Genomic DNA, 23915 nt, shown 5'->3' on the forward strand with positions numbered 1-23915 from the left:
GGAAAGAAGCACAGATAAGGAAGACATGCCAAGAGACAGACAAAATGCAAGGAATGTCTTAACCCAGTCAAGGGTTTATTCAGGCAGTCCAAGAGCATCAGCAGAAGGCACAGTTCCACAACCTAGGCCTCCCAGCATCAAGTTAATATAAGGGTATCAGCAGCCTCCTCAATCCTCACTCTGTGATGACTCAAAGTCTTCTGCAGTCAGCAACTTTGCTAATATGGTGGGATGCTCTTTAGACTAGAGATTTCGTCTAACATATAGCTAGCATTGCTTAATTGGCTCAGGTGAGCCAGGTGGGCTGACAAGGAAGGGAGGGAACTGGAGCTGGAGGCAGGGCAGAGGAATTAGGAGCTTTTGCAACAACTTTGGAATCTACACTCTGAATGTCTGCAGCTCTATTCCCTCCTGCTGGTCAGAACTTTTTGTCTGTTGGACATCTGGCTGGACTAAGATCTAGCTGAGACTCAGGTGAAGCTGGAAGCTCCTAGCAAGGATTTTCCTCTGAGGAGTCCTACCTAACAGGACCTGGGCTCACATCATTCTCCACCCAGCTTGGTTCTTGGGAGATGTGAGGGGATGGGAAGGTTGCAACTCTACCCCACAGCCTTGCCCGTCCTTTGGGAGATGTGGGTGGGTGGAAAGGAGACAGCCTCCCCCTCCCCCCAGCCTTCCATGCCCAGCCTTTGGGAGATGTGAGGGAGGCAGGATGGAGGTAGCCCATCACCCATGGTCTTCTCTGACCGGATTGCCCTTTTGGAAATGGGGGAATGGCTGGGAAGGAGGCAGCCCATCATAGAATCATAGAAACATAGAGTTGGAAGGGGCCATACAGGCCATCTAGTCCAACCCCCTGCTCAACGCAGGATTAGCCCTAAGCATCCTAAACCATCCTCCATTGCCTTCTCAAAGTAGCTTGGCCTTTGGTGATGTGTGTGTGGGTGGGAAGGTAGCAGCCCATTCCTCCATGGCCTGACCAGCCATGGTAAGGTGGGGAGATTGGTGACCTGTGTAGACATTGTTGTATGGGGGTGAGGGTAGGAGGGCCGGGCCCCTCCAAAGCAGCTGTTTTCTTTAGGAGAACTGATGGCTCCCTTCTGTCCTCCCTCCCCTCCCCCTTCTTTCTCTCTTTGTTTTTCTGTCTCTTTCTCTCTGTTTCATCCTCTCTTTCTCTTTCATCTTCCTGAAGGTTTCCAGCCCCACCCCTGAAGTTGGCAACCCAGCAGTATGCATATGGAGGAGGAGACAGGAATCAAAACCAGCTCTTGAGATTAGAGTCTGCTACACTTTAAGCACTTCACCACACTGGACCTCAAGATCAAGCAGGAAGTGTGTGTGTGTGTGTGTGTGTGTGTGTGTAGGGGGGGAGGGCCAGAACCCAGGAAGATCACAGCGCAGGTGTATGTGCTAGTACCATTATATTCCTGGGTGCAACTGGCTTCGCCTCTCGGTAAAGTATAAATAAAATAAATGAGCAGACATTTTATTCAGATTTATATTTGGCTTGTTCTGTTCATGGATTCAGGATTCAGGTTACTTAATACTGTTATAATATATCTTCAGTTGTTATTATATGATGTCTCAGTTCAGTCCAGGATACAAAGCTGCTTGTAGCTCTCCTTCCCCCTTTGCAACCCCAGATCGGTTTGCTCATGCAAATGTACTTCACCAATAAAACCCTCCCCTGTTTCTGATTTTATGCAAGGACTTGGGTAAATGCACTGGGGCAGGCTTGCTTGCTATTAACATGGGCTAAGTGTTCTGGTTGGACAGAAAATGTCAACTGTTTACAAATGCAAATCCAAACGATATTGCTAGTCAAGGTCCTTGTCTGGCATTTATTTGCTCAGTCACACTCTCCATGTCCTGCCCTCCCCTCACAGTTGATGCCCCCCAGGGAAATGAAAAATTAAAGATAAGAAAGTTAAACAGAAGCTGAAAGCAGAGTTCAGCTGTTGACAACACATCGCTACAAAATAAATTGGATGGGGAAATCCAGAAATATTAGGATTAGTTACCTTTCTAAGCTTAACAAACAGGGTGTTTTGGGGACTGGATTTTGATTAATTATGCTCCAAGTACATTTCTCAAATATAGATACAAATGGGTAGCCGTGTTGGTCTGAAGTAGCACCACAAAATCATAGTCCAGTAGCACCTTTAAGACCAACCAAGATTTATTCAGGGTGTGTGCTTGCACTCAAAAGCTCACGCCCTGAATAAATCTTTGTTGGTCTTAAAGGTGCTACTGGACTCTGATTTTATTTCTCAAATATGTAATTCCTTCCAAGTAATGCACACACACAACAAAAGGTCAGTTGACGCACAGCCACATTTGATTGGCATCTGTTCCAGGACATGCAAAGGGAACAAGTGCGTGGACCTTACTGGATCAAGCCATCACTTAATTTTTCTATAAAATCTTTCCAGATTTCTTTCTAATAGGTAAAGGTATCCCCTGTGCAAGCACCGAGTCATGTCTGACCCTTGGGGTGACGCCCTCCAGCGTTTTCTTGGCAGACTCAATAGGGGGTGGTTTGCCAGATTTCTTTCTAGAATGTATAAATATCTTCAGATTGTATAGGACTAAATCTTTACTTTCTGTTATCAATGCTAGATGCAATGTAGTTACTACAGGGAATGAGAGTGGCAAGTCCTTGTTCAAAGGACCCCTTTCTGCTCATGAAATGAATCCTTGTTCCCTCAACCACAGCAGCTTCTCAGCAGAGATGAGCATGCCTTCCTGCCAGCCAGAATTGCTGTCGGAGAACCATGAGAGTCCGGCACAAATGATAAGTATTAGTTATGAAATGAAAACACTTTATTTCAAGGTTGCAAATCACCATGCAGTTATGTTGTTTACAGTTCAGTCGTGTACGATGTACTTCTGAAACCCCAGGAGAACAGACGATACAATGCCAAGCAAAGTGGCTTGGCTGCTTGGGGTTGACCTGCAAGAGAGCAGCCAGGTGTTAATGATATCTTAAAAGCTACTGGTCCACCAGGGATTCTTGTATAGAACTCTGGGGCATCAGAACAATTCCTTTGTAGTTTACAGCCTCCGAGAAAATAAAAATAGCCCAAGAACATTCTAAAAGTTTATAGCTTTCACAAGCATATTGATCCCATACAGTTTTCTACTTCAAATCATAACCGTTCTGTGGACATCAGTGAAACTATATATATATATATAGACACACACACACACACATTATTAAAGAACTTTAAATTTTAAACAAGTACATTTAAAATATTCTGCTATGAAGCAAAAAATATTCCTTTTATCCTGCAGGGGGGAAATGGTGGACTTTTAAAACCACGTGCAACTTGATCCTGTGTACGTTTTTAAGAGCTCTTGAGTTGAAAGACTTAACTCTCATTTTTGTTTTTGTGATTATAAATGAGGAGCGAAAGGCACTCTGCACGTGTTAAAAACAATACTTTATGAACAAAATAGCCCAGAGGATCAAACAAAACTTTGGCTTTGCACATAAAAAGGTAAAGGTAAAGGTATCCCCTGTGCAAGCACCGAGTCATGTCTGACCCTTGGGGTGACGCCCTCTAGCGTTTTCATGGCAGACTCAATACGGGGTGGTTTGCCAGTGCCTTCCCCAGTCATGACCGTTTACCCCCCAGCAAGCTGGGTACTCATTTTACCAACCTCGGAAGGATGGAAGGCTGAGTCGACCTTGAGCCGGCTGCTTGGATTGAACTCCCAGCCTCATGGGTTTTGCACATACAATGATATGAATCCAGATTAGGAACAGTTGGACACTTTAATTCAATGTGACTAGCGACACAAGCATGAAAATGCACAGAAAAAATGATTCTGCCTTGTATGCGCCTTAATACGCCTAACAGAGGACGCTGCATTTTCATATGGTGATTAAACACAGTCGGATTAATACTGCAGAGGGAGAACAGAGCCAGTTGGCAGTGGGGTTGCCAACTCCTGGGAGCCATCTCTGTGACACAGCGGGGAGGATTCTGGGGTGTAGATCTTGGACCGTGTTTTGCATCCTCTTGTACGAGCAACAATGTATTTTGCTCGCAGCGGCTTATCAAGCTACACAGATACGCCAGACACACAACGCCCTTGCTTCTACGGTGTGCTCCGCGATCTCCCTCCTGTCCAGGTCCGGGAGCCGGATTCTTCTTTCTGCTCAAAATGCGCGAACGAGCGTGCTAATCCAGGCTCTGCAGGACTACGTTTCCCAGGAAGCTAAAGCGTAGAGCGCATGCGCACCTCTAACCTCCAGCATGGCTACGGTGCTGTCCCGGGCGCTGAAGCTGCCAGGTAGGGGTCTGGGCTCGCCGCGCGTCTAACGGGGGACGAAGCGCGGGGGACGCGGCGGGTGGCAGGCAGCTGGGCGGCAGCCCCGAGCGCGCGGAGAGCCGGAGCGGTGCAGCTCCGGCCCTGCGGAGGGGGAGAGCATCCGGGGCCCCTCCCGGGCGCAGCCCGACGGGCATCCCGCTGCTGTCACCTTCCTTCGCATCCGGGGCCCGGCAGGTGCCTCTGCTCTCCGGCCGCGGCGCCGGGAGATGCGAGGTTGCCATAGCGATAAAGATTTTGGCCGGAGGCTGGCGTTGGGAAGGGAGAGGGCGGGGGTCTAACCCGGATGGAGGGGCCGAAGAAAGAGACTGGAGGGCAAATGGCTCTTGCCCAAGAAGGAAACGAGAACGGGTGGTACTGGAGAAGACCATGGGGTAAAGGGTGGCTCAGAATCTCTCCCTTCTGGACCGCTGCAAACAATGATGGGGCCCATCGGGAGAAGAGAAGGCACCTGGGGAACTGAGAACATGAGGCTGTGTTGGGTCACCCATGCTTGGAGTTTCCTTGTCCTTTTTGTAAAGGATGCTCGCTTTCCCTGTAATTAAAGAACAGGTTCAATGCCGGCCTTGCTTGTGTCAAACAGCTTGTCATGATGTGTACAAAGGTTAATGGATGACACCTTTCCTCCGTACCATCATAGGCTGCTCCAGTCAGAACAGCTAACAAGATTACCATATTTTGCATTTTAATTGTTATTTAAAAGTAAGTGTTGCAGTCTTGCTTTTGACTACACAGACAGCTATTTTTAAGTTGACCGTATTATGAGTGTATACTTTCTTCTCAAATAAAGTAAAGGATTCTCAGTTGTGTTTCAGGAACATGTCTTAATTGTCTGATCCATACAGTAATGATTCATTTTCATACAAGATGTACTACAAGCTTAAAATTTACAGGTTCACATTCCCCACTCCTTCAGGTAGTGAAAAGCAGGGTATAAAAACCAGCTACTTTTTGTCTATATGGATAAGTAAAGAAATCCTTCCTCATTTATGTATATATTTTCCAGGTGTTGCTGTTTTTACTATCAGCACCAGGCACACTGTTGTTACTAGATCAATCTTCCCAAACAGAAGTAATTGCATTGAAAAGGAAAAAACAAATGTCAGTTATTTACTATACACTTGCAAGTCAACTGATGATTTATGAAGAAGCTGATATTTTAAAGATGTAGGTGCTGGAAACTAAACAGTTATGAGGCTAGAAAAGCCCAAAATTTCAGGGTTTGAGACTAGATTTTGATGTGTGCTTAAAATGCCATCAAGTTGCAGCTGACCTATGGCAATGATAACAAGGGGCTTTTAAGACTAGTGAGAAGCAGAGGTGGCTTGTTGTTGCCTCCCTTTGCATTCTTCCTTAGAGGCCCTCAGTTCAAGTACAAACCGAGTTGACTCTACTTAGCAGGTTTTAAATTTTATGATGATTAAGTGATAGAAACAGTTTTTCATAGAATCAGAAGGAAATGCAGAACATGTGCCAACATTAAGGCAGTTGGGAAGATAACCATCATTTGAAAAGCTTAACTAACTCAAAAAGCTGCCTTTTCTCACTTCAGTTTGTTTTGGCAGGGTTCTTCAAAATACCTGGCAAAATGAGAGCCAAGGAGATGTGGCATTCTTCCATTGGCTTCATGCACCAACACACCACCCACAAGGCCTCACTGCAGCTACTTTAGCCTCTGCCACAAAACCTTACAAATTAGGAAAGCAATTATGTGCTCCTTTTTATTTAAAGAACAGAGTGTTCTCAGTCATATCCCACAGAGGCCTTTTGTAGCTTTTCTTTCTTTCTTAGAGCTTGGCTACTTAATCTACAATATGTGCTACAAATGCATTTTTCCCCATTTGTGTAGACCTACCTAGAAGTTCTTCACAGTAGTATATCCTGCTGTGTGGGGGAGTGTCTCTTGTTATTAGTAAATTTAAGGGCACTAACCGGTATTTATTTTGTTTACCAAATGTATACTATTATTCAGGATCAGTTTTCAACTGTCCATGGTGTACAACAATAGCCTGTTCAGCACTCATAATCATAGCCATAGCTTACGGAGAAAAACAATTACATTTCCAAGCAAAACATAATACTGAGGTTTGGTTGCTCAGAAAATGTGAGTCTCTTGTAACAGAAATATTGCCTTAAGGAAAGACATCTGCCTCCCTAGCAGAAAGTAACAGCTGTAATACAAGAACAATGTTTGAGTCCAGTGGCACCTTTAAGACCAATAGAATCACAGAATAATAAAGTTGGAAGGGACCTCCTGGGTCATCTAGTCCAACCCCCTGCACTATGCAGGACACTCACAACCCTATTGCTCATCAACCTGCCACCCCCTTGAATCTTCACAGAATCAGCCTCTCTGTCAGATGGCTATCCATCTTCTGTTTAAAAACTTCCAAAGATGGAGAATCCACTACCTCCTGAGAAGCCTGTTCCACTGAGAAACCGCTCTGTCAGGAAACAAAGTTTTATTCAAGAGACTAGAGGCCAAGCCCGTTCAGGAATACAACGGGCGCTAGATTAGGTGGGTGGAGTGGAAGAACTCTGCAGTCAGCCTCCCCCTCCCCCCAGGACCTGGAAAGGCTGCAGGCAGGGGCAGCCATTCACAAGGGCATCTCTCATGCGGCAGGGATCCAAGCCTCAGAGGGAAGTGGAAGGAGGGTGTTGGTGGTCAGGGGTGAGGGACAGAAGGACGGAAGGCGATTGGCTGACTGCTGGATAGACAGGCAAGCTGGTTGGAGGAGGAGGCACTTAGGGGTGGGTCGCTCCTCCTCCAAGGCTTATACACTTCCTCAGATACAATGAAATGGGAATCGGTTTGTACATATAGTTTGTGAGTGAGCATTAAATTAATATACAGCATAATGAAGATGTTTAACAGATTCAAGGATCAAACAGGTATCACAAGCTTAGTTTGTAAGGTTACCATTCTAGGGGTGGGGGGAACATAAAGAAAGAAATATGTCAAAATTGGAGATTGATGAACAGATGTATCCTTAATTGTGGAATGCTGACAGTGATTGAGACCCTGCCATTAAGCAGGTTCATAGCATCTTTTTCTTTGAAATGGGGTGAATAATATTGCATTTTGAGTCACACCGACTATGCAATGGATGGCCATGCATATATATTTATTTTATTTATTTATTTTTTAATTTATATGCCGCCGCTCTTCCAATGGGCTTGTGGCAGTTTGCAATAATACAACATGATTAAAATACAATAAAACCCCATAAAATCCTCCCTTACAACAACAAAGGTTGCAGGCGATCGCAAATAAGCCTTCTAATTACTCCTATCCCCTTCCCTCCTCCTCCAGCCAGAGGCCAAGTCTTCTTCCATTCAGAGTGAGGTGCCATATCTGGCAGAACTATGGGGGGGGGGGATCCTCAGATGGAATACCAAGACTCCACCCTGGCCTCAACCATATGCCTGGCAGAACAGCTCCGTCTTGCAGGCCGTGCAGAAAGCTGACAGCTCCGGCAGGGCCCTTAGCTCTTCCGGGAGCTCATTCCACCGGGTTGGGGCCAGGACTAAAAAGGCCCTGGCCCAGGTTCAGGCCGGGTGAACGTCCCAAGGGCCCGGGACAGTGAAATGGACCATCCTTTATCTGTGTGGTATTGCTTGCAGCAACTTGAAACTGACGGTTCTGTTACCTTCACTTGAGAAAATACAGCAATAACAGAATTTCTTAAGAGCACAGTGGATTGTATTTCAGTTATGGAGATCCACTGGTCCTCCAGCTGCTTTTAAAAATCTCACTTTTAGCCTTTGGCTTGGCTCTTCCCACCCCTATCTCCATAGTTACTAGCAAGAAGCTTGAAAAGTGCAGTCGCTGCTGCTTCTCATTCCGTTTTATAACCTGCTCTGTTTTTTAGCCACAACATTTAACTTTTCCTGTCCTTATACTTGTCTTATCCTAACCCTTACAGCAAAGCTTTTCCTTTTAAGTAGTGAAAACACATACCTAAACAAATGTTCTCTTTCTCATTCTCTTTTATTCATACTGAACTGCCCTGAGCTGCAAGGAAGGGTGGTAGAGAAATGTAACAGATAAATCAAATAAATGAAGAACTACACACATACCTCTCCATCTACATGTAACTCAAATATCTCTAAAAGAGCAGGAGGAGCAGCTGTGGCATAGAAGGGAGAGCATCTTTCCCAATACATTTTGAGCACTGTGCTTTAGAAATAAGTAAGGCAAATGGATCTGCTCTCCTGCTGAAACTGACCTGTAACTCAAACTTTGAAAAATATCCAGAAACTTTCAACTAGTTTAAAAAACATATCTGCTAAGATTCTAACCTATATATCACTGGTATATCAGCGGTATATCAGTTTTTCAGGCATGAGTCCAAAATACTGAAGATCTGCATTTGCCCTTTTGAACCTGAATTTGAGGTCAGCAGGAGTTGCCTTGGGTTGCTTCCACATGACCCAAAGCTCTACCCTACCAAAACAGTCAATTAAAAACAAAAATATTTTGTGTGACATCGTTGTACAATCATCCACCTCCTGAGTTTCTCCCTGCCTCAAAGCATATCTTCCAAAATGTACTTTGGTATGACCTTTCTAAGTAGATTGTGAGCAAACCTTCCATGAGTACACCAAAAATTGAGTCCAATAGAACCTTTAAGACTAACAAAGATTTATTCAAGACATGAGCTTTCATGTGCAGGCAGATTTCCTCAGATGAAATGGAACAAGAATCATGAGAGTACAGATATATAGAAAGTTCATGTCTTGAATAAATCTTATTTGGGCTTAAATGTGCTATTGGACTCAGTTTTTGTTGTGCTATTTCAGACCAACACGGCTACCCACTTGAATTTTCCTCGAGTACAGTGTGAACTGGAAGATGTGGCTTTCAGACTTTTCTGCCCACGGCCAGTGCCATTTTCTCTCCAGTTACCCCTTCTTGGCTATTCATAGGCTTTCTGCCTGCTTTTAAACAATCAGGAGTTGGTAATCTGTAACATAGTGATTTTTTAAAGAGCCCACAGAAAGTGTGGTGGTGGTAGTCGTCGTGTTAGAGAAATGACAGTGACTGGCAGTGTTCGGTATCATGCCCCCCCCCCCCGCCCATTACAGCCTCCTCCCTGGCTGATGAGCAGAAGGTAGTATACCATAAATGTGCATGGGAAAGTGGTTAATAATACTGAATGTAGATGTTAAGAAAGTTGGATAACTTGCTGAAATTACTGGGTACACTTATGGATGACAACTAGGGATGCCAGTCCCAAGGTAGGATCTGGTTATCTTCTGGAACTATAGTTCATTTCCAGAGATCGGTTCCTCTGGAGAAAATGGCTGCTTTGGGGCTGGCTCCATGGCATTATACTTCACTGAGCTCCCTCCTCACCTCAGCCCAGATCCTGCCCATTCCCAACTCCACCCTCAAAGGCTCCAGGTATTTCCCAATCCACAGCTGACCACCGTATGTTTTCAGGGGATGATTTTTTCTTTGTCTTGCACAGATGGCTTATTTCAACAATACTATAATGTGTATTTTATCTCTTCTGTAGAAGAGTTGAACAGCTTATTTTGTTAACAAGTCAAACATGAAAGAAGAAGAATGGTTTTCACAACCAAACTGAGTCACAGTTATCCTAAAATAATTAAATGCCCCATTCGCAAGTTACAGCGAGCACATGTACTCTCTGTGTACATTGATTGTACGTGTGTGGAGTAATTCCCATGCTACATTCAATGCATGTACAGCTGAATGTGTGGCCCTCAGTTTCAGTTGCAAAATGAAATTACATTAGCTCATTCTTACAAACATAGGTATGCATGAGCTTGCAGGATGTATGTGTGGTCATAGTAAAATGTGAACAGGGCTAATAGGCCTGGGTGAGGTTGTTTCTGCTGGTGAGAGAGTGGGAGTGTTACCATCTGCAAAGGCTCACGAAACAGCGTGATCTTTGATCCTTTCCCTATTGCCTTCAATATGCCAGCAGAGATAATGGAAGTGTGAACCTTATCTACTTGGTCCTTATGCTTCGCTAGGAGAGTCACCCCTTGACCCAGACCTTCACAAAGTACATTTTGCCAGCCAAACTCTATCTCAAGTAAATCTTCCGACAATTCCTGTGTCATCCTCTTAATTCCTTTTTTAAATGGCCACCAATTCAAAACGAGGTGCCAAAAAAGGTTTCTTTTTGCCTGTTCTGTATGAGATGCAAAAGAACATCAATGGTTCACTGCCTGATACCAGCTCCGGATTGCTGATTTTACTTGTTCTTAGAGTGTGTCATAATTCCAGGGACCATTGAATTGTACAGATCATTATATTAGCACTTATGGTCTGCCTTCAGAGGAGCAAGTAGAGACATTCACAGAATGAACTAGTGCAGCTATTAGTAATGGGAATTGCATCCTTTCTTCTCTTTGGAGTAAAATGGGAATAAAGGAAGCTACCAATGAGTGCTCAGTCAGCAGTAGGAAAAATCAAATCGGTAAATATGAAGCTGATGTTTTGCTGTACATTTTTGTATGAATTTTGGTGGCTGTGTAGATCATTTGAAATGTATTTACCAGATCACATTACAGAGTTCAGGGAGTGAGAGTTTTTACTGGGAAAGTAGTGAGCAATAAAAGATGATGCTTAAGGAAAAAATCAATACCCTACAGCTCAAACATTGATTCAAATGGGTAGCCTTGTTGGTCTGAAGTAGTACAACAAAAATAGAGTCCAGTAGCACCTTTAAGACCAACAAAGATTTATTCAAGGTGTAAGCTTTCTAGTGCATGCACTTGAAAGCTCATGGCTTGAATAAATCTTTGTTGGTCTTAAAGGTGCTATTGGACTCTATTTTTGTTGAGCTCAAAGATTGTAATATATCTAAACGTAAGCCTTGCCAGGAGAAATGATCACTCTTTGTGGTGATACACAGCACACAAGCTTAGCTGTCAGCAGTGGGATGGTAACATGAAGCCAGTCAACTACTCCTTAACATTCCTCCAGAATAGAATCACATCTTTTGTTCACATGCAGGGTCATTATTCCAGAACAAAGGCTGAATCTACAAACGAAGTATATCCTGCCTAGGTATTGGATATCTCTCCATGAGATAATAAACTTGAGGTTTTTAAAGAAATAAATTGAGGGGAAGAGCTTTTTTTGCATTACTGGAATCTTGTTAATTCAAGCATAATAGTTTAAAATCATATGATTGTCATATTCTCTTCAAAAGTTATTCAGTAGCTTAGTAACTTCAGAACTACTTGATACAGTGATATTTCCTGTTCATGTACCATCATTAAGCATAATATGAAGACGATAATAAAGAAATGATCATGGATAGTAGATCTAAATTAAAAATAGAATATGGTGAGTTTAAATACAGTGAAACGTAAGGATTTTTTTGTCATTGTATTTTCAAAACTGGTTTCAAAACTTGGTCTTGTTATTGAAGACAAATAGACTAGAATAGAGGATATAATCATTCTTGAACTTATAAGTAGCTCTTTAGGACTCTTTCACATTACAGATCTTCAAGGCATTAGAGGGAATTAGGTAAATCCTGTCATCATTTTCCTTGGAGAAATAAACTGTTGAATTCTTCTTGTTCCTCCTCTTGTTTTTGAATCCTTGTAAACACAGGGGCCTTGCCTTCCGTCTTTATCACTAGGTCAGTCATGTGAGGATTTTCATCCTTTGACAAATCAGTTTCTTTATATAAGGACCATAATCCCCCCCTACCCCACCTATGACTGATTATGTCTGTCCTTTTATTTCAGGCAAAAAGAGCCCGGATCTTGGGGAGTATGACCCCCTCACTCAAGCCGATAGTGATGAGAGTGAAGATGACCTGGTGCTCAACTTGCAGAAGAATGGTGGAATCAAAAATGGGAATAGTTCCTTGGGGGACATGCAGGATGTGGATTCTGACATCGAAGTTGGGATGACAAAGCAGCACCTGTCCAAGGGTGCGTCAGAGGAATATCCAAGTGATGCTGCGGGTAGTCTGGAGCAGAAGGCAGCTAGCTCCTTGATGCCATACTTTCGTACAGCGATCTTTTTGCTCACTGTGCTTGTCTCCATGATCCTTGTGCTGGTTTGTGCTTTTCTTATTCCTTGTCCTTCCAGAGATCTGCACCTGCACAATACCTGGACTCAAAGCTTGGGTCAAGAAGCAGGTAGGAAACCTCAAAAAGGGGGCAATATCGGTTCTAAATCATAGAATGTGTGTCCTAATGGGAATGTTTTTGTGTAGTGAATTAAAAAAAATGAGTTAATTATTCCTCCATCCATTTGGAGGAGGTTAATGTCTGTCAGTTGTGATGCCATCTAAGAAGTTAAATAGATAAAAGGGGAAATACAGACTTGTTGGACTCTGCCAGTTTTTCCACTGGTGCATGGAAAAGAATCACCAAAAATCTAAACTGATTTTCTCAGGTTGTAGTCTGACAATCTGGCTCTCTACAATGCAAATATATGTAAATGGTACTTATTGAGTTTTTGTCAAGATTTTGAATAAAATAGAGTTATCTTGTCTAGATTGCAAATGCAGTGCTAAACTACTGTAATTACAAATTAATGTGTTTAATGATTAACAGAATGTAAATGTGGTTTTCACAGTGGATGAATTAGAAATTGAAATGCTGATTAAATTTGATTATTTGAATACAGGCTTTTTCAGTTGGTCATTTAAATGACTGAATTAAGTTTCCTTAACTCAGACCATCTTACTAAGATATGAATAATTTATCCAGATTTATTTCTTACTTGCTTTCACTATGAAAAATCTTGTGTAGCAAGAAATAGAAGATGACCTGCAGTGTTTCTGTAACTGAGACCAGGAAGCACCATTCCTCCTCTGTGGTGACAAAGTCTTCCTATCCTTATCCATTGTTGTTCCTCTATATATTTATGAAACAGCCTAGGGGGTGGGAGGTGTCCGGCTGTCCAAGTTAGAATAGGGGAAATCAGGGTGCAGCCAGCCTTGCCCTGATTGGCCCTGCCCATACCGACTCCTCCCATACCGACTCCGAACCGTCCGGACGCCGCTCCCAGGCCGCGCCACCCGCGCGGCTGGGACAACACCATCAGATTGATCCACGCATGCGCGCCGTCCCGCGCATGCGTCCCTCCATTCCCCCACCCTATCCCCGCCCACCCAACACAGCCAGACCACGCATGTCCAGACTTCCGGACATGCGTCGCTCTCATGCGCCTCCCCCTCCCCCTCCCCCTCCCCCCCAACCCCGACCGCCCGATCGGCTCCTGCTGCCCGACGCCACACCGGCCCATTCCCACACTCCACCCTCCACCCACGCTGCCCGAGTGCCGCCGCGCAACTTCCCCAAACCTCTCCTTCTGGCCCATTTTTATAAATGGGCTTTGTTTCTAGTAATAAATAAAATAAAACACAATTCTGTCCAAAGGGCCATTGAGGTCACTGCCCCTCAGTAGCATCCTGTTACAGCCACTGGTGGCCTTTATTTGAAAAGCACACTGTAGGCACCACCCTCTAGCAAGGATTGATGAGGGACCAAACTTTTTGATTCCATACTTTTCTTTTGTAGCAAGATAAAAAGCCTGAGAATATGAAATAAGTTTACAGGACCCTGAAGGGCAGTTAATGCAAGCTTGTTGTAGTGGTTAAGAGCGGTGTCTTCTAATCTGGCGAGCTGGGTTTGATTCCCCACTTTTTCACATACAGCCAGCTGGGTGACGTTGGGCTTGTCACAGCCCTGATAGTGCTGTTCTCCTAGAGCAGTCCTGTCAAAGCTGTCTCAGCCTCACCTACCTCACAGGGTGCCTGTTGTGGGGAGAGGAAAGGAAAGCAATTGTAAGACACTTTGAGACTTCTTCGGGTAGAGAAAAGTAGGATATAAAATCAATTCTTCTTCAAGAAATCTGATATTGGGAATTTAGTGCACACAATTAAACTTGATAGAGAAGATCAGAGACTAAAGAGGTTCTGAAAAGCCAATTCATAGAAAAATTGTAATGTTGTTGTCTTTAAAAGCAGATCTATTCAGAAGTAAGTCCCATTTTCTTCCATGGGCCTTGCTCCTAGGAAAGCATTCTTAGGGTTGCAGCCCTAGTGCTTCACTGCTTTAAAAAGGGACTTGTTTTGTTTTGTTCTGCAGGTGGAGTTCTTTTTCAGCCAGAACTTTTTGATGTAAATGGTGATGGTCTGCCGGACATTCTGCTCTCCTTCATAGCTTTGAAAAATGCCAGTGTGCTGGGTAAGCAAAGGCTCATCCTGTAGAATCACGAATGGCTTCGGTTCGGAATATGCTACGTTCCGTGGCTAACGAGAGAGGCGTGATTCACTGTGGAATTAGGTTTCTCTGTATATTACGCAGTCATGCTATATTGTTCCCTTTTTTCAAGCACTCTGGTTAGTCACAGATGGATATTTAATGGCTTGACAGATGACTGGACGTAATTTGCATATGTCATTTTTGATTTTACACTTCTTCCATAAGGGCTCTCATTTTTTTTTGTGGGGTGGTGGTGGGTGGAATAAAAGCAGTACATGCTTGTCAATAGCACACAGCTGCATGTTAATGGCCAAGCACTGTTTGTTACAGGTATATCTTAAATACAGTACAGTACGTTTATTGGCATACTAAAAATAAAATTGAATAGTGAATAATAAAAAAAAACAGTTATTACCAGATAACACATATGAACAAGTAAACAAAATTAAACTAGAGAAATTCCTTCAATTAAGATATATAAGAAAAAAGTAACGAATAATCAAGGTCACTGTCAATGTAACCGAATCTTTCCCCAGTAAACAGCAGGTATATCTTGTTTTCTATACAAAGGGTTCAGTGTTGTATTTAGCAAAGATATATATCCCAGTTATGCGCCTCTTGTGGCACAGGGTGGTAAGGCAGCTGACATGCTGTCTGAAGCTCTGACCATGAGGCAGGGAATTTGATCCCAGCAGCTGGCTCAAGGTGTTCGATCCCAGCAGCCGACTCAGCCTTCCATCCTTCCGAGGTCGGTAAAATGAGTACCCAGCTTGCTGGGGGGTAAACGGTAATGACTGGGGAAGGCACTGGCAAACCACCCCGTATTGAGTCTGCCATGAAAACGCTAGAGGGCGTCACCCCAAGGGTCAGACATGACTCGGTGCTTGCCCAGGGGATACCTTTACCTTTTATATCCCAGGTAATGCATGCATAGTCTTTGTAATAGCTGTGGTGATTGTGCCAGTGTTACTAGTAATTTGTCAGAGAAGACTGTGATATGTCTGTTACTTTACTTTGAGAAAAATCTTTGTACTCACATATTCCCATAGTCAACTGCCCTTTGTGTTTAATGCTTATGCTGTTCAGCACATAACCCATAATGCTTATGGTGTTGAGCACTATGCATCACTTCAGCCCTCAAATGCCCACTGCCTAGGCCTTGCTTGAACGTGATTCTGCTGCCTCATCATTCAGCATTCATGTTGAAATCATTCCAGCCCTGTGTTTCTATCTCAATTCAGTGTTACGACAGTATTGCCGCACAGCTCTCATGCACCCCACCTCATGATGGAGAAGACATGCCATGGGGCTTGGTTGGGGAGAGCAACAATTAATAGCAGCAAGCCCGTTGCTATCACCAAAGGCAACAACCCCCTGACCACACGTATGGAATGAGAACTGAGGTGGACAGGTCATTTAACTTACAGGGACTTAGATGGCCTTGGGGGGACCAGGGGGAAAGCAGAGTAAGGCCCAGCAATTCTGCAGAAGCCTCGGGGAGCGCTTGACTCAAACACCCTCACCAGCAATGGCAGTCAACATCCACTCTGCAGTTGTTTTTTCTGCACTGCTTCCAAGGGCAGTGAGGGAGCTAATAATGCCTACTGTGGGCCCCCAGGAAGAGTGGCCTGGCAGGGCTGGCTTGTAGTCCCACAGGGGCCACTTAGCTCACCTTGCTCCAGGGCTGTTTTCACTTCCCAGTCCACTCCCGAGTGAGAATTCAGAGCTGCAAACGCAATAACACTGAGCCATAATTCAGAGGCAGTTTTCATGCAGGCTGAAGAGTGCAGACACAACTGCAGAATGGACGTGGAATACTTTGAAAATATTTTGGACACACAGTGACAATCTTTAAAGTAACACCACTTCTGAAGAAAAAGAGCTGGAACTGGTGCCTTTCTTCAAGAGTTATCAAATTGAAGCTGAACAACCAGGTTCAGTAAAATCAGAGTCCAGTAGCACCTTTAAGACCAACAAAGATTTATTCAATCCGGTTCAGGTTGTGCTAGTGGAGAGTACTGCAAAGTTACAGCCAACATATAGCAATCCTGCAGGGTTTTCAAGATGTAGGATGTTCAGAGGCGGTTGGCCATGGCCCAGGACCATGTCGTGACTACAACTGTCCTAGTAACTATGGCTGACTCTGCTGAGATCTGACTAGATAAGGCTAGGCTGGGCCATCCAGATCACTGTGTTCAAATTGTAGACATGAGCTATTAAGAAATGCAGTCTCTTGGGGTCAATAAAGAAGGCAACATGCAAAGGATGCAGGGCAAACAATGTGCAAAGGAAGGCAACTGTGATATTGTTGTTCTTAGAGGATTATGTGCCTTATTAAACTGGCCCCAATCTCTGTCAGAGATGGTTAAACTCTGTTTTATTTATGTGATTATTCAATGTAATAAATATTTAAACACTCATAAGCTGCACTCCTCATCTAAGGAAAATTCAAATCAGAAGCAGAAGGGAGAGAGCTGGAACAAATCTCATTTCTGTTGATGTGGGAAAGAGATTTTAAGCATGGCCTGTTCCCTCGGGCCTTGGCTGGCAGCCTGAGGATGAATATGCTGGTTTTCTTAATTACTCTGTAATTGACACAGAAGTTAACAGCTGTCAAGAAAACTTAATGGAAGCCTTGCAATGGGATTGCAAGCTGGAAAATTTGAAACTGCTTGACACTATCAGACATGTACATACCTGAGCCAATCCTGCACAGCTGCCCTCTGCTTCTGTTAAGGCAGGGGTAGGTCCTCCAGATGTCCATGGACTACAATTCCCATGATCCCCTGCCGGCATTTGACTACCCCTGTGTTAAGGGATCAATACTGCAGTCTCCATCTTTGAAAATACAGGAGCCAAGCTGAACAGCAGGTTCCATTCACATTGCAAAAGCAGGTGACCACCTCTTTTATGTTCCCTCAGGTGTCTCCAAACCATGGGTAACTCTGATGGCACTTTCTGGCATCAATGGCAGCACCCTGTGGTCCACTCACGTTCCAGAGGATATTCGGAGTGTGCAGTGTAAAGGCTTGACCCTCGTGTCCCCAGAAGAACCCGTCTGCCTTGTCACTGGAGTCTCCAAGCTCCTCAGCCTTCTGCATGCCTCTTCAGGTAGGTCCAAGTGGAGGCTGATGAAATAAATTGGTCAATGGAAGTATTAGAAACAGAATACTTTGTTAAAATAGTTAGCTAGTTCTTTAGATTAAAATGTGTTTAGATATACCAGGGAAAACAGTATAGCCATTGTAAGGTACATAGGTCAGTGGTTTTAAATGTATTCATGTGTATGGTGGTGGTATAGTGCTTTGCTGAGATTTTGGGTGGTTTTAGCATTTGGATTTTTATTCCTATTGAAGTACTTTCATACTGTTATGTAACAACTTGTCGTTTGATGCTGCCTCAAGAGCTGGTGTTGACTGAGAAGTATGGAATAAGACTTTTGCAAGTGAACTAGAATAATTAGCATGCTGCTTTAGAATTTAGTAACAAATTTCAGATCCTAAATTGTCAAAGTAAATTCTCTGAGTTCCATTCCACTTGAGGCAGGAAGATCATACCTGTCATTGATTGAAACACAAAGTCCAGACTTGGCCTTCTTGGTGGTGACACCCCCCCCCCCGAGAAATTGCTCCCAGTCTGGTGCCAACTACTGTGAGTTTTAGGCATTAAGTGAAGTTGTGTGGTGAACAGAGTGATCTGAGAGGAGGGCTGATGTTTAAACTCTGTTTTTATTTGTATTATCCTGTTGCTAAGTTGATTTTGGGGCTTAATATTTCTCCTTTATTACTGACATGTTTCTATGTTTACTAGTTTTATTGCTTCCACAGTTTCAGCTGTGTTTGCCAGTTGGGTTTTATTGGTGCTTTATAAGGTTTTATGATGATTTGTAAGTATGTTGTAAACTGCCTCAAGAGCATTTCGCTATGAGGCAGCTTAAATGTTTCATAAATAAATAAAAAAATAAATAAATAAATTTGTAGATGGTCTCTCTGGGAAAACCTTGTTGATAGTTTCTCCTCCCACTCCAGCCTGGTGTGCTTTGCCTTGCTTCGCAGTGTGAGAATCTTGACTAGTATGGTGAGGTGTTGCCTTCTTCACTTCAACGACACCTGCTGCCTTCGGATGTTTTTCATATATTACTTGTAAAAGAAATGGACATTGGTAGCAATGCATAAAAAGGTTCCTCAGCTACTGTATGAGCTGTAGTTTCAAAGCTGGGCTCTCAACATAGGCCGTTTATGTACTGCCTTTCCCCTTGCTTTTGCCCTGCATTCCCCTCGGGTGTAGTTTTCTCTTCTGCATGCCGGCTCACTTTCATTTTGCAGGTAGGTCAGGTTTTCATTTTGCATCTTCATGGATTTCGCTCCCCTCAGGACTCAGTTCATTTCCTGTTGCTGTAGTTCTGTTTCTATTGTTTCATTCCCCCCCCCTTTTTGTTTTGGCTCTGAGGGCAAAGGAAATAAACAGGCAAGAACAAGTCCTTTGGATTTTCTCCCCCCCCCTCCCAGGAGGCCACATCTCTACCACTGACATTGTGCCACAGTCTTTGGAAGAAATAGGGCCATTCCGCACCAGGATCTATGTAGCAAATTGGTTGCGGAACGAAAAAACGCCATTTTAAATAGCGGAATTCGTTGTTATGCATAGCTGCCTTTGTAGTGGAATCCAGTTGCGTTTCTATCGTTTCCCACAGGTTCCGGTCTCGGCAAAAATCGCTAGCCGGGAAGCGATATTGCCGAGCTTTGTCCCGCCCCTGGCCGTCAATCAAACGAGCAGCCAATGGGCGGCCATTATCATGCTCCCGAAAAGCCCCTTTCCCTTTAAGGAAGGTTTAAAAAAAAAAACACGTTGCAACGAATTTGTGTTGATTCGTTGCAACGGAGAGACCCATCTAGCTAGCAGGTGGTGTTTGAGCTGCCGTTTCATCGTTGCCACGCTCCCCCCGAGTGAAAAAAAAATACCCCCCCCCGCACGGGCGCGATTTTCGGGCGAAAATAGAGTGAAAAATAAAGGGAAAATAAACCAGCAAAGGGGGCTGTGTGTTGCTTGGTGCTTGGTGACTTTAAACAGCTCTGGGGAGTGACTACAGCCGGGAAAGCCTCGTTGGGTAAACGAAGGCTCGCTGGTGCGTTGATCTCCACTCGCTCCGAGAAAAAAAAATGGCGATCGCTTCACCGGAAGATCAGAGGAGAGAGCCAGGGGGAGGGACTTTGCAGAAACCACAACAATGGTAATGCACAGAACTTTCCCACTAGTGTTGCAGATTGGTTGCAAGAGTGTAGCGCTTTCCGGAGGGTGAATTCACTTTTTGGGATTTCCCTGAAAGCGCTACAACGAAGCACTTTTTGCGGATCGGTTTCAGGAGTGTTGCAGATTGTCAACAGCAAATCAGTAGCATTTCAATTTGCAACCATTGTGCAATTTTGAATGAGTGCGGAATGGCCCATAGTTTTCCTTTCCACCACCAGGTGTGGGGTGCATTGTATACCAGGCAGATAAGGGGGAAGAGTTAGTGGCAATAGCAGACATGTGAGCAGGGAGAGGATCACAAGTGATAGATCCAGGTCTGAGTCACTGGTATGACCGAGAGATGAGATGAAAGCTCATTCCCAGTGCTCTGTTATGTCTCTTTGCAGCCTGGGTCTGATAAGTTGAGGTTCACGACATACAGTGATTTTGCTTTTGTATTTTTATAATTCTTTTTTCAGCATCTCCTTAATTCTCCAGTACACTCTTGTTAATTTGGCCATATTCTTCTGATCTTGAAGTCATTGTGTTTCTTCCTACAGGGGAACCAATTTGGACACTCAACCGATCCCACTTGCCCAGTGAAACATTGGCTGCCCCAGCTGTTACTGTACCAGATGTGGATGGAGACAGGGTCAGTGATGTAGTGATCCTGGCCCTTGGCAAAGCACAGGTATGATGAGTATAGATGGTGGCAATGGGAGAATCTGATCAGAATTAAGTAGCATGGGTAGAAGGCAAATAGTCTTCTATGTAAACACATTCCTTGCCATGTATGAGCAAGGCTTATTTCTCTGAATCTGGAAGGGCAGATACTGCATTTGAAAAACTGATAGTTACCCTTGACCCGGCAGATAAAGGCATTATCTCAAAACTATGCTCTTATGTTAACCGGAGCCATTTATAAGAAACTAGTAATTAAGCCCGCTGTAGTTTAGATACAGTGGGCGCTAGGGCGGCAATGGGGGTGGGGGGGTGGCTGTGCAGCCTGGGGGGGCGGGCGCGGGCGGTAGGCTTTGGATGGGCCGGGGCGAGGCTGTCCCGCGTTGTCTGGCGGCTTCTGTGGAAGTCTTGCCGGGGCAGGCCCTACCTGACGTGTCCATGGCTGTGGAGGGTGGCCGTTCGCTGCAGAGAGTCGAAGGGGTGGATGTCCTTGCGGCGGTGGCTCTGGCATCGTGGCTGCAGCCTGTGCCGGTGGCAGCCGCTGGCGGCAGAGGTGGAGGGCGCGCCGTTGCGGCGGTGGGCGACATTGGTTGCGGGGCTGCTGTTGGAGGTGCGGTGGCAGCCGGCAGCACCTGGAGGCTTCGCGGGGCGGCGTGGAGGTGCTGTCTGTGGGCGAAGGCGGGTGCGGCGCTGGCGCGGCCGTCGGCAGCGTCATTGCCGTGGGGGAAGGCGGCGCCGGGTCGGGCGCTGTTGTGGCTGTGGGAGGAGGCGGAGGTGCGGCCGCAGTAGGTAGGGAGGCGCATGGGCCGTTAGCGAGGCGGGCCAGTCACGTGTGAGGGCAGCAGCGGCTCCTCATCTGCGGGCGGCGAGGCAGCAAGACAATGGCGTTGGGCAACCGGATGCAGGTGAGTGGTGGGGCGGGCCTCCCGAGTGGTCAGTCTGGCAGCCAGGGACCAATCAGGAGCCGCGCTGTGCGCGGCTCCTGATTGGTCCCTGGCTGCCAGACTGACACTTGGAGGGGCCAATTGGCAGGCGCTTTGCGCCTGCCGATTGGGCCCTCTGATTGTCAGTCATGAGGAAGGGGCCTATCGGTACCCTTCCTCATCACGGACAGGGCCCTCCTTAGGTGCCCTTAACCGATTATTTAATCCGCTCCGCAGGAGCAGTTTAAAGATGGGTAACTGTTATGAATACATGGGAAAGACAACTTGGGTTTCTTTAACTGAGAATGACTGGCAGGAAGTCTGGACATCATATGCTTCACCTCAGAGGTTCTAAATAACCTTAGCTTTAAAAATTTGGTCAAGATGGTATCTTACCCCACAAAAATTGCATCATTTCTGTAGAAATATTCCAAACATCTGTTAAAAAATGTAAACAGTGAGATAGGGAGCCAGCGTGGTATAGTGGTTAAGAGCGGCCTATTCTAATCTGGAGAGATGAGTTTGATTTCCCACTCCTGCACGGGCAGCCAGCTTCCAAGTTATCTCATTTTTTGGACAAATGGATGCCTCTTCTTTATTATTTGGAAGAAATGAAATGTCATTAGTGTGGGAAGACTCCCTCCAAATATAGGTTCCTTTATGCATAATTGTTAACTCTACATCTCCTGTAATAGTGTATTTGTTTTAATGAAAAGGGTTTTTAAAAAAGAAATAAATGCTTAACAATTGACAAACTATTATAATTGACCAGTCGATTTTTATTTATTGTTTATTTAGAGATAAATAGGGATCCTTAACTGATTGATATTGCTGGATCTAAGAGCTCTCTGTGGAACATGTTCAGAAAGGCGGTCCCTCAGATATGCAGGGCCCAAACCATGTAAGGCCCTGAAGGTTAAAACCCAAACCAATTTTTCTTCTACTTCTTATGTGAAATCCCCTCCCCCCCCCCAAATCTTGCCTTTTCCAGTTTTAAAGCTTACTCCAATGTTACTCACTCCATGGCTTGCAGAGAGCCGCATGTGCAGTTACTGTCAACCAAAAGTGCTACATGACTACTATGTCCCTTTTGTGCCACCCCACCAAATGCGTACATACAATAATATAAGAAATAATTCATAACATTAAATATATAACTGTAACCTGAGTTTTTTACAAGAATACATCTGAACATATAGGGCTGCCAAACTATTGACTTCCCAGGGTGCCCCCTCCCCCCCTCCCCCCCTCCCCCCCTCTCTCTCCTTAACACGAAGCCCACAGTTTGGTTTACAAGAAGGCTTCCTGCTACAGATGCCTGCTTTGAGCCAGCCAGCAGCAATGACAAACCTCACTTTGCAAAAAACATGTGTCCCTTTTACTTTCCTCTCTGCCTTCCTGCTATCTCCTCCAGCAGATCAGGTGAGAGTGAGATTGCCCAGAGGCCTACGGAAGGGAAAGTGGCCATAACGAAAGGGGAGTAAAACCACCACCACCACCCTGCTGTGGCCAGCTTGCTCTTTCGCTGGATGGGACTGGTTTTATTCTCCCCTATGGCAAGATTGTTCTCTTCCAGGCAGCTGCTTGGGTGTTTGGATAAGAGTGCAGAGGGAACCATCTACCAACAATAAACCCCATCACAGAATGGCCTTGCCCACTTTCCTGAACAATAGGGTTGCCAAAGTGGCATGTTGTAGGGTTTATGGTTGAGGCCGGCGCTCTGAAGAAGATCTTGCCCCCCCCCCCATTGAGCCCTATTGGGCTACTATTGGCAGATTAAAGAATAAAGATCAGCCCCTTTTAGTGGATAGGACTGGTTGTTTTTCGCTGCAGAGCATTGGATGGTCTATATTTTTGTCTGTATGGTTGATTGTTTGGGTTTTTTAGATTGTTTTACATGGTTTTATGGAATTTTATTGGGGTTTTATGCTTAGGAATGGCAGGATAAAAATATAAGAAACAAACAAAGAAATAAATAATGTCAAAGGGCCACTAGGTATCACTGGCCTAGATGCTATTTGCAAAGTGTACTATGGGAGCCACTAGCTAGAGATTTGAGCAGGAATCCTGGTTCACTTGGCTTTGTAGGTAGGGGAAGGACTTTTTATTGCATCGTGGGGCAAAGCAGAGTTAATGCGTGCAAATCCATGCTCATAGTTCCATGTATCTTTCCTCTCCTTTGTAGACAGACCTGTATTTTATCCTAGTATCAGGTAAAACTGGAATGCCTGTGGGAGGACCTGTGAAGTACAGTGTCCACGGAAATGGAAAGCTGATTGGGCCTCTGGCTCACATCACCAGCCATGGAGCAATCTACATCTTGTTTGGCTTTGGTAAGGCTCCTTCTCCTTTCTCACTGATCTTATTTTTAAGCCGTGTTGAAACTAGAAAAAGAGCAAGCTTAACCCAAGATCCGGTAGAATAAGAATCCATGAACTAATAGTGTCAGCTCATTCCTGCAGCCCCATTGGAAATGTAAAGTTTTAAGGCCCTCTGGCATTTAGAATCTAAACATAAAGCATTTGTGAAAGA

The 23915-nt window shown here is 44.7% G+C and overlaps 1 protein-coding gene and 1 long non-coding RNA gene across 2 annotated transcripts in view; both read left to right on the forward strand.

The window, feature by feature from the left end:
* Positions 1-1541, forward strand: part of LOC143838234 (uncharacterized) — an 8865-nt gene extending 7324 nt beyond the window's left edge. Inside the window, exon 3 of the long non-coding RNA XR_013231306.1 lies at positions 1193-1541. This is a non-coding gene — a long non-coding RNA (uncharacterized LOC143838234). The remainder of the gene's footprint in view (positions 1-1192) is intronic.
* Positions 1542-4027: 2486 nt separating this feature from the next.
* The window catches only part of FAM234B (family with sequence similarity 234 member B), a 33036-nt gene continuing 13148 nt past the window's right edge, over positions 4028-23915 (forward strand). Inside the window, exons 1-6 of the mRNA XM_077339262.1 lie at positions 4028-4299; positions 12076-12474; positions 14434-14532; positions 17473-17661; positions 20340-20470; positions 23569-23716. Coding sequence (XP_077195377.1) covers positions 4263-4299; positions 12076-12474; positions 14434-14532; positions 17473-17661; positions 20340-20470; positions 23569-23716 — 1003 coding nt within the window. The 5' untranslated portion in view covers positions 4028-4262. The remainder of the gene's footprint in view (positions 4300-12075; positions 12475-14433; positions 14533-17472; positions 17662-20339; positions 20471-23568; positions 23717-23915) is intronic.

Source organism: Paroedura picta, chromosome 5 (assembly GCF_049243985.1).
Source record: "Paroedura picta isolate Pp20150507F chromosome 5, Ppicta_v3.0, whole genome shotgun sequence".
NCBI classification, from domain to species: domain Eukaryota; kingdom Metazoa; phylum Chordata; class Lepidosauria; order Squamata; family Gekkonidae; genus Paroedura; species Paroedura picta.